We start from the raw sequence: 10,964 nt of genomic DNA on the forward strand, positions 1-10,964 counted from the left end.
AGGGCAATCCGGCTTTCCGGTTTCCAGGAATAAAGATACAAACCACTCAGGGAGTCTGTCCAGGAAGCAGCTCAGACGTGCAGCAGAAATCAGGTCAATCTGCTTTCCAAGTGACATCAGAACCTCGGGCAAAGCCAAGCTGGTGTCGTTTCTTATCCCCAAATCCTGTGTGCTCTGTGTGTCTGTGTGCATAACGTGCTATGTTTTTCTTAAGGGTACTCTCTAAGTCAAATCTATTTTAGGATTCTCCCCAAGACACTGTAGTTTAGATCTAGTTTTATGACTAAGGAGGGTTTCTACATGGGGCAAATGAAAACCGACAGCTTGGGACACAGCTGTCAAGACCAAATCTACTTGACTACCAGCCATATTTCCTGGTCCAGAGGAGAAGTGCTTTTCTGCTTCTGTTTTCTGTAGTCTCCAGGATGGGCTATATATCCATTAAGCCATTAATGAGAGCAGCAAATTTACTCTGTTCGCTTCACCACACTTAGGAAAATTAGCCCTCATTTGCAGAGTCACAACTTCACGTCTCGGACAAAAACCTTGCGCTGCAGCACAGTTGCCTTCAGGAGGCCTGGGGACACACTCTGGGCTGGGACAAGACAAGCTGTCCCTGCGCTGTCCCCAAGAGTGGCAATGCTCTGGCACCTTTGTTCCGGCCCCAAGAACAGGGAGGGAATGGCTGGTGACAAAGTACACCCTGGAGGACTGCAGTATATCATCGCAATGGATGAATGTGCTGATACAAGTGCTCATTTTATCACACCTGATTAGGGGTTTAGTGCTCACATAGTTTAAACATTAATATTTGCCTACTTAAGCAACGTGCCCTGGTGCAGCCTGGCCATAGAGGTAGTCACCATGACTGAGTTTGGAGATTTTATAAGTGCTGTGGGGGAGTTTGGGCTATATCAGAAATTGCTGGTACTCTTCCTCTCCCTCCCGCTACTTCTTAACCCTTTCCACATGATTGGCCAAGTGTTCATGGTTGTGGATGTGCCTCATCACTGTGACACCAGCTGGATCCGTGCCATCGGCCCCAACCTGACGGAGGAAGAGCAGCTGAACCTCACCCTGCCCCGGGATGCAGACGGGGCGTACGAGCAGTGCTCCATGTACTCGCCGGTGGACTGGGACCTCGGCTCCATCGTGGCGTACGGCCTGAATGCCACAGAGAAATGCAGCAGTGGCTGGGTGTACCCCTCAGCACAACCGCCGTCCCTGCTGACTGAGGTCTGTAATTGCCTTTTGAAGTGACGGGGACATGGAAGGGAAGGGATGGGCATATCCTGTCCTGTAGTTTGGTAAGCCAATGCCAGCTGTGGTGCAGTCAGGCTGAGATTTACACCAGGCATTGAGGGACTTTGGCTCCATCACACAGATCACAGCTGTAATCCTTGGGAGGTTGTTGCAGGAAGACCATGATGTAGATGCCCAAGGGGGCCACAGGCAGAGGCGGTGGGAGTGTGAGTCCAGCACATGCTCTGCTCACCTTCCCTCCCCTTTCCAGTATCCAGGCCCTTGAACCCATGATGTATCTTGCCTGGAGGGACCTTTTGGGTCTCCCTGCCACAGCTTCCCTTATTCTTCAGCCTGGTTCTACTCACATCACCTTCTCTGTGAAAGACATTTACCTTCCAAGGGCTTGTCATTGATATTTCTGGGGTCTCCAGAGACCTTCAGTGCTGCAACAAGACATCCCATGGGCCATGCAGTTGAGCAAAGGCTCTGTCTGTCAGCATCCACAACTTCTCCCTCTCTGGACCTCTGTTCCTCTCTCACTTTCCCTCATTCCTCCCTTCTTCCTCCCTCCCTCCCTCCTTTCCTCACTCCCAGCTCCAGCGCTTTCTTGCAAGTACCTTCCTCTGAGCTGAAACCAGAGGAGAGAGTCCAGCCTCTGGCATTTGCAAAGGCTCCTTGGGGTCCCTGGAGCAGCGTCCATTTCACAGCCAGCTTCTCTAGAGGACCCTCAGTAGCTGCTGCATCCCTTCCCATTCCTATGTCAGTCTTCCTTTACCAGAGAAGACACTACTCTCCTGCCCTCCTCCTCCTTCCACCCTGTCCTGCCTTTGCAGCCAGAGAAGCAAGCTGCTAAAACTCTTATCCTGAGGTCCCACTTTAAGCGAAACTTGCCAACCAGGAGGCTCCCTTGGGAATACCTGGGCTGGAGGGGAGTCCTGCAGGTACCAGCACTCAGGAGATATACACCATGATGAAGAAGCAGGCTGAGCATCTCGTATGCCTGTCCCACCTCTGACTTGTGTCATGTGGGCACACCATGGAGGCTCATGTCCTTGTGGGTGGGTTCTCTGCTCCCAGGGGCTGGAGCAAGAGCTCAGGCACCCACCTCCTGGGTCCACCATGGACCAGAAGGGCTGCCCACCCTCAGAAAGCAGCTGGGGTCTGTCGAGAGCAAAAGCATCTGTGTTTCCTTCCTCCAGTTTGACCTGGTGTGCGACAGGAAGAACCTGAATGACATCTCCCAGTCCGTCTACATGGTGGGGCTTCTCCTAGGAGCCATGATCTTTGGGCCACTAAGTGACAGGTGAGGAAACACAGCCACCTTCCCAGAGTTATTGCCCAGCACCCAGGGACAGCCCAGCTGAGAGTTCAGGATGTCCATGCACTGAGCATGAAATAGTCCCACCCCAGGACCTGATCCCCTTGCCTGAGCAAGGGCATCTGGGGCCATCTGACATATCTGTAGATGTCTGAGGGTTGAAAAGAGAGGGAGGCAGATACAGCCTTATGGGGGGGGTACTTCAGGAATCACAGGTCTAGCCCCAGCTGGTGTCTCAGCTACCCAAAGGTGTGTCCAGGAGTCCCAGAAATATACATTTGGGCACAGAGTTGGACCCACCTTCAGCTGTGTTAACCAGACCATGCGTCCCTCTTTCCTGTGGCTCTGCTCGGCTCATGGTGACCTGGACCAAAGTCCTCAGCTCCCTAGAGGACATGGCTGCACAGGGGACATGGAAAGAAGGGCACAGCATGTGTACAGGGTGCCTCACAGGGGAACCAGCACTGCAGTCCATTTCAGTCTCATCCTCACTGCTCTCAAGAGAGGGGACATGGGGGCCCTTCAAGGGCTGGTTCCTTTAGCAGCATCTCCTTTTGCCTTTGCGACGGGTCAAAAGTGGAGATGTTGCTTTTCCTGATGGTTACTTCCTGGGGCATATAGAGGAGCTTTGTTCACATGGGTGCCAAATCTCCTCTGGTGTGAATGGTTCTCAAATCACTTTGTATTCCACCTGGGCCCTTCCTCATCCCCATGGGGTCTCTCCAGATACCAACTGTGTCTTCCCTCTTCCTCCACAGGATAGGCCGTCGGCTGATCTTTCTAATCTCCATGCTCCTCCAGTGCTCGTTTGGTGTAGGAATTGCCTTTGTGCCCCATTTCTATGTGTACATGGCCTTCAGATGTGTCGTGGGGGCTTCGGTGTCGGGAATTCTGATTACTGCCTTGGCCTTGGGTAAGTAGGATGCCCTTACCCTGAGGCAGACAGATGTGGCCTCACAAGATGCAATAACAAAAGATAGTCCTGCACGTTTTGAAAAGGGTGAACCTGAACCTTTGTTCTTCTTCTCAGCTACAGAATGGGTTGGTGTCTCCTCCCGGCCAAAGGCAGTGCTTATTTCTCACTGCTTTGTCGCCATCGGACAGATGCTTTTGGCTGGCTTGAGTTATGGTATTCGCAACTGGAGGCTGCTGGAGATTGCAGGATCTGCTCCAATGTTTGCCCTTTTCTTCTACATCTGGTAAGCAGGAGCGGGGCAGAGCTTCTTGAAGACATGACAGCAGTGGGTGTGAGGGGTGGCAGTGAGGAGGCAGCAGCTCAGGAGCAGATTGGGTCTTTCCCAGTAGAGTGCAGATGCTGGAGGGACTTCTGCAGAGCTCAGCACATCTCCCTGGGGCACTGGACCACTGAGAGCAGCAGCTGCTTTGCTTTTGGTCTTCAAATGTGGCCTTTGAAGCCTAAATGTAGGCCTGGAAAACCTGACCTGAGGAGGAATTTAGACCCATCCATCACATGTGATGCCCATTGCTTGTTGGACGTGGTTGCAGGGAGATGGGCTGTGGGGAAACTCAGCAGGTCACAGCAGCATCTCCTGATTTCATCTCCTTGGCAGGGTGCTACCAGAATCAGCTCGGTGGCTGGTGACAAAAGGCAGAATAGAAGAAGCTAAGAAGGTCCTTCAGAAGGCAGCGTCCAGCAACAAGCGCACCATCCCACCAGGACTCCTTGAGCAGGTACTTGTAATGGCATGCAGAACTGCTTGTTGTCTTCAGAGGCTTTCCTCTGTGCTTGGGTTTGTAGCCGCCGCTGGAGCTGAGCTCATCTGATGATAAATATTTGGCATGCCTGCTGGGGATGGTTTGGGGATGGACTGTGGGGGAGTCCAGCTTCAGCTGCGTTGTACAGAGACGAGGTCAGGGAAGAGGCACAGCTTCTGCTGAGGCTCAGCCTGGAGCTTTCTGGAGTCCACCTTGGGATATGGAAAAGACTCAAATGCTTCCCTGGCTTTTCTTCTGTGAGGATTGCAGGAGTGTTGATGATGAGCACGAGGTCTCTGTTTAGTCTGTGGTTTTCCATGCATAAATGCCTGAAGGGGGGGTTACCTCCTTGCCCACCTCAAAGTCCCTGCGCTGGGGAAATCTTCTTCCCTAGGAACCTCTTAGTCACCAAACTACTGCGCTGGGCACCCAGAGCACAGGCACAGGAGCCTAGCCCCGCTGGGCTGCCTTCCCTCCCAGAGCAGTTTGGGGTCCCAAGCCTGTCCTGCTGAGGCTTTCATTTGACTGCGGCTGGGAAAGGAGCTAGCCAGGGGTTTCCTTTGCCTGGTTTGACTCTTTGGCTTTCTGCATTTTGAAGTTGAAGCCTGAGACGCAGACCAAGTCTGGAAGTACTCTGGATCTCTTTCGGAAGAAACACCTCCGGAAGGTGACTTTAATCATGTCGTGTGCCTGGTAAGACATCCCCTGGTCCCCTCTTTCCAAACTTCTAGGTGAAGAAAAGAAGAGATTGAGGGTTGACAAGAACTGTAAATTCACTTCATGTGATTTTTGGGGTCATGTTTATGTCTATGTGTTCATCTGCTATCTTTCTATCTCCCCATAATGGACCAGATCTACCTTGTTTGGGCATGGGGAGAAGATGATTATTCAAGATGTTGTGGGTTTTGTGAGAAAGGCTGGAGTAATTCCAGTTTTTGGCAATCCCTGGGCCTTCAGGTTGTTTTGTGCCCCCCTAGAAGTTCTGGGTGCAGTCTAAAAGTTGCTGACCATATGGGGATCCATACTGCTTTATCTCATGTAACTACATCCCACAGAATTGTCACAGGTGGTGACTGGAAGCAAAACAGAGATTGCTGGGAGTTTAAATAAGTTTTGTGTGGTCTAACCACCTTAATATTTGAGGATAAACCCCTGGAAAACCCATCTGATTACCTGTTCTGTTCCATTTTACTTGAATTTCAGGTTTGCAGACAGCCTTGTCTACTACGGGCTGAGTCTGAACGTGACACATTTTGGTCTGGATATCTACCTGACGCAGCTTGCCTTTGGGGCGGTGGAGTTACCAGCTCGGTTTTGCTGCATTTTCCTGCTGCAGTGGTTTGGGAGGAAGAAAACCCAGGCTGTTCTCCTGCTGCTGTCTGGCCTGATGTGTCTCGCTATCACTGGCATCCCTGAAGGTGAACAACCTCCTCCCAACCCAAGAGCACAGCCGGGCAGAGCCCCAGCCAGCTCTATCCTGGTTCAGACCCATCCTCCCAGCCCGGCTGGCCGCAGACCCACACTCGCTCCCAGGGGCTGAGCTGCCTCGAGTGCCACAGCCCAAAGGGCTGCACTCCCAATGATGTGCTGGCTTCCTCTCTGCTTGACTTTCTTCTCCTTCAGAGCTGTGCCTGGTCCTTCCGCAGCTCCTGGCCCTTGGCAGGCAGTGTCCATTACACACCAGCACCTACTAGGTACCACCACCTCCACCTACTATACACCACCACCTCCTCTCAGAAAGGTGTAGCGGAAGAGGGGTTTTAAAAGCCACCGTGTCTCCCTTCTTTAGATGAACAGGAAAAGCAAATACCCCCCCTTATCTGTTTCTGCCTACACATTGCCACAGTCTGTACCTTCACCCCTGCTGCTGTGCTAGTGCTGTGAGTAAGGCTGAAGGAAAGAGAGGGGCTGCATGATGCTTTCAAGCCCATGGACATGATATTTCCAACCGAGCACTCCCTGAAGACCTGTAGTGGCTCACTCCAGTTGCAGATTTAGGAAATGCCCAAGCCTCAGGAGAAATCTAGGCTCTCTTTGCCAGTTGTCCAGAGGGTATTTTCCAAGTAAGGGTGCGCTAGGAATAATTTCCAGTGGGCTAGGTAGTAGATTTGCTTGGTAAGTCCATTAGAAAGGGCTGTCCCAAGAAATCCCACTGCAGACACCTTTGGTTCCAACTGAACCTTCTCCACGGAGGTCACAGTGGTGGTCTCTCCTCCTCCCTTCAGACCAGGCTGTGGCGACCACCGTCGTGGCCATCATCGGCAAGTTTACAGCCACAGCCTCCTTCTCCACCTCCTACGTCTACTCCGCAGAGCTCTTCCCCACGGTCGCCAGGTGAGGTCTCTCCACACATAGAGCTTCCCTCTGCCATGGCTGGTGGCAGTGATGGGGCAAGAGCCTGGTTGTCCCCATGGCCATGCCTGGTCCCATGGCGGCCCAGGGGATGCTGAGCCCTGCCCATGCCTCCCAGTGTCCCTCTCTTCCCCAGGCAGACCGGCGTGGGACTGTGCTCGATGTCGGCGCGGGTGGCGGGGATCATGGCCCCGCTGATCCACCTCCTGGGCCAGTACCACCGGGCCATCCCCATGGCCATCTTCGGGAGTGCCCCTGTGGTGGGGGGGCTGCTCTGCGTCCTGCTGCCCGAAACCCGCGGCACTGACTTAGTGGACGACACGGGGGCAGCCACCCCCGAGCTGAGGTGGGTATCTGGAGCTCTGAATTTAAGGCACAAAAAAATCCAAAGGTGCAAATTTAAGGCAAAGAGAAATATGTCAGAAACCAGGATGGAAACAGCATTACCGCTTCCTCTTTCCTTTTTGTCTTCAGCAGCAGGAAACTGGAAATTTTGTGCAAGAGAGAAACCAGAGAGGATGGAGTAGACTTGGAGAAGGACGTCTACAGATGCTCAGGGAGCAAGTGATGAATGGACAGGCATATACTAAAGGTCTCCTCTGATCCAATCTTTCTTAAAGCAGACCAATGAGGCATTGCTATCTGGAAACTGGTCTTTCAGCTGATCAACAAAATATTCGTGGTCAGAGGGAGAGGAGATCTGTGTCGCTCTGCGTTTGGAAAAGATGCACTTCAAACTGTTTCTGAAACCCAGTCTGTTATGCCTGGCTGCGCGAGTCCTCCCGACGTGTTTCCCAGTCCTTTGCAAACTGGTACCCGTGGAACCATCCCTGTCGTGTTTTACAGCAATAAAGAATCGCCAGTAGAGTGGTGGTACTGGGCAAGCGAGCGCCGGGCTGTGTCCCTCCTGCACTAATCGCTTGGGCCGTCAGCTTTCTCATCGGTCCAAGCCTCGACATTTGATCAGGATGTCACTGAAACCCTGTCACACACGTATTTAGCTTTTATTTCTATGTGGTGTTGAATTTGAGTTTCTACATGAATAATATAAATTATACTCTGAGTTTGATAAGAGACACTTGTAATGCAATATGTGAATAATAAATGGTGTTGATTCTTTTTTTTCCTACTGTTTCACAGTTGGCCTTTGTAACTGCTCTTGGCTCTGGAGTGTTTTCTACACAGAAATTGTAAGTCTGTAACTTAACACACAGATGGAACCGTGTTCGGTTTCCATCAGCTACAAACAACGCAGAAACAGTGTTAAAGCGGAATGACTGAGTTCAATTAAGACTTTTTTTTATTTCCAAGTCTTCCGATAAACAATCTATATTTATTGTCTCTACTAACAGCTGTGGAAGTTTCCTGAATTGTGTGGCGTATGCTGCAATTCAATGTCAGTTACAATGAGCGGGCATCTGGATCGCTTTCCCCAGTCATGGTCAGCCTTTAACAGTGACCTTGGTTGGCTGCTGCCAGCTCAGCCACAACATTTCAGTGTCATCTAGTGTCACGCAAAAGAAAGAGAAGTGTGGCCTCCTCTCTGCACTACTTGTTTGGAAGCAGAGAATGTATATTTGGTGCCCTTTCATGAAGCTATCTATCTCCTCAAACCACAGCACTACTCTTGGTCAAAGAAGAAGGCTGGTCACTCAGGGTTGTAGCATCCTTTTGTTTCTGTTTGCTTTGTGCTGTAGTAAATGATGTTTTGAAGGCTGGGATGTCCCAAGTCCGGGCCAGACATGCCTGGAGGTGATATTAATTTTGTGCTTTGGCTTTGGTGCACAAAATCTCCCCAGTGTCACATGGCACCTGGCCACGGCTGGAGATGGGGCAGGGCATTTGCAGGATCTGGGCTTTGGCACTGACTCATTGCACAGAGTCATGAGAGCAGCGTTAATGCTGCTTCTCCTCACCTCCTCAGCCATTCCCTGCTGGGTCCCTTTCTGCAAGCTTTGCTCTGGTCATGGACCTGGGGCCTTCCCAGCACGTGGTCAGAAGGAAGGAGAGGACAATGTCCTCTAGTCAAAGGGCAAGGTCCAGGATCCTGACATCTCTGCCCCACAGCCAGGAGTCAGGGTTGCAGCATAGTTTGTTGGTGTCACTGACACCGAGGATGTGCTGATAGTCTCAGTGGTCCCTGCGGGGCTCCTCTGGCAACAGGAGCTGCTTCGCCCCATAGCTCCTCACCTCACCTCGGAGAACAGGGCCAGGCCAGGCTCTGCTGCCCCTCCATGCCTTAGATACCTCTGGCTCTGCCTGACCAGCTTCCTCGGCAGTGGGGAGGATCCGATACATGAACCTGGGTCTCCTCCAAAGGGGAAATGGAGGTCAAGACGTTCTGACCTGAACACAGACAGGCGTAAGTGAATGTGTAAGCGCAGGAGCAGGGCCTTGTTCCTATGTCTGATATAGGAGGGCCTGAAGAAGGCTTGGCCATTAATCGATATGCCTTAGCAAACCCTTCACAGTATCCATGGCATTTGCTCACCACTGCCACCTTCAGCACCGTCCCACAACTGGCCCTCCAGTCATGGCTTGGTAAGCCACTCTATTAAGGTCTTGCATCTGCTCTTCGCAGCTAAACCTTGCTACCTCATTTTGTCCTCACCTTCTTTTCAGCCTTTTGGCTCCCTCCCCTTGGCTATGGGGTCATCCTCTTTCCCTTAGTTATCCCTTCAGGTCACCTGAGGCACTTTTTACCCTTTACCCATAGCTTTATCATGATGAGAACCCAAAACACCCCATTGTATGCATGCAAAAGTGTGTTTGCATTCTCACATGTTATTCCACCACACCTAGCTCGACTCTGTACTGTGAGCTCTATTTATTACAGTGCAAGACCATGTGTGGACCAGGTAGCAGCGACATTAAGGCACAGCAAAACCATTAGACATCCTCCCATTTCTGCTGAGCTGGGCAAAACATCATGAGTCAAGCTATTCAGGTGCTCTTCAGCCAAAAGTGCACCATCCAGTGATCTTCAAACCAACCAGGCGCAGTGGTCTAGAGAAGAGGAGATGAAATGGATCTTCAGCCTACTGGAGGCATGAATGAGATGGAAGCAGAAGTACATCAGATGTGCTTGGACACCTTTATTTATGAAGTGAGCTGAAACAGAGAGTCTCAGAGCAGAATTCCCCAAAGGAGCCATGGTTCACTCAACAACTGTGCATTTTACTCTAAGCTCTTCCCTCAGCCTTTACCCTCAATGCCCTATTTTCCACAAAAGCCTGAAGGAGGCAGCCCCCAGCCTTTGCCAAGGAAAGAGTGCCCTCGGGCAAAGGACCGAGCTCCTCTATACTCAGGGCCACTGAACGGGAGCACCACAGCAAATCCTTTGAAAAGCAGTGCCAGGGAGAAGACAGCACCACAGGCAGCCCCTCCTGGTGGGGCATTGTCACATGTCACTGGTTTTATCCAAAACTCTGTCTTTATCAAACTGCATATCCGTGGGGTACTTTGATCCATGGAAAACATGCAGGCATGACAACAGGGAGAAGAAATAAAGTCTGCTTTAAAAGCTTCTTGACACTACCAGAAAATAGCCTTTGAGCTGTATACAGACAAAGCTGGACCACCACCGCTGAGTATCTTCTGGCTTCATCTGTATCAAGCTAGTGGTAAAAGAAAGTCATCTTGAGGGACAGCAGATAAGAGGAGGGGAAGCACAGGAAAAGCACGTGTTTTTTCTTCATAGTATAAGACAAAAGTGGTCCTAAACCGTTTAAACACAGAAATGGACAGCAAGAAGGAATAGACTAGAACAGAGTAGAATAGACCTGGTAGTTCCCAGAAAGATTTGCACTTTCTTCTAAGAGATCAACTGCCACAACGTCTCTCAGTTTCCTGGAATAGACAAATTAATGTGGTCCTACACCATAGCCTGACAGCACAATTTTCATGCACAAAGCATCATGACATGCTTTAATTCAAAGCCACCAGCACTAAGGCAAAAATTCTGCTGCCTGTTAGACATCCTCGCTGCTTGCTGTTTCTTCCATCGCATCTTTTTTTCCTCAGCTAAGTGTCTCAAATTTAAAAAAAAAATAAAAAGGAGTGTTTTTAAGAGAGGGTGAGAAGATCATGCTAGACAGTCAAGAGAAATCACTCCTTCTTGCAAGTGTGAGATTGTTTTCAGTGCTGCATCTGCTCTGGCTTTCTCTTTAGTGAGCACAGTACTCTGTTGCAAGTCTATCCAATGCTCTAGCAGGTGTCTCACTTGGACAAAGTTTACAGTCTCATGTTCCTGGAGATGGGACAGGAAAAAGGAAGAGAAAATGTTGCCTCCATCCTGGTTTCTGACTTCTTCCTTTTACCCTTAAATGAAAAG

General features: G+C 50.7%; 1 protein-coding gene across 1 annotated transcript; it reads left to right on the top strand.

Moving 5' to 3' along the window:
- The first annotated feature begins 834 nt into the window (after positions 1-834).
- Positions 835-7,199, top strand: LOC127012706 (solute carrier family 22 member 13-like). The gene is made up of 10 exons (XM_050890939.1): positions 835-1,236; positions 2,445-2,548; positions 3,322-3,476; positions 3,594-3,762; positions 4,135-4,255; positions 4,878-4,972; positions 5,483-5,697; positions 6,505-6,613; positions 6,768-6,977; positions 7,109-7,199. The coding sequence occupies exons 1-10, from the start codon at positions 865-867 to the stop codon at positions 7,197-7,199; spliced, it is 1,641 nt and encodes a 546-aa protein (XP_050746896.1). The 5' UTR covers positions 835-864.
- The last annotated feature ends 3,765 nt before the right edge of the window (positions 7,200-10,964 follow it).

The sequence above is a fragment of the Gymnogyps californianus genome, chromosome 2 (genome assembly GCF_018139145.2).
Source record: "Gymnogyps californianus isolate 813 chromosome 2, ASM1813914v2, whole genome shotgun sequence".
In the NCBI taxonomy this organism is placed as follows: domain Eukaryota; kingdom Metazoa; phylum Chordata; class Aves; order Accipitriformes; family Cathartidae; genus Gymnogyps; species Gymnogyps californianus.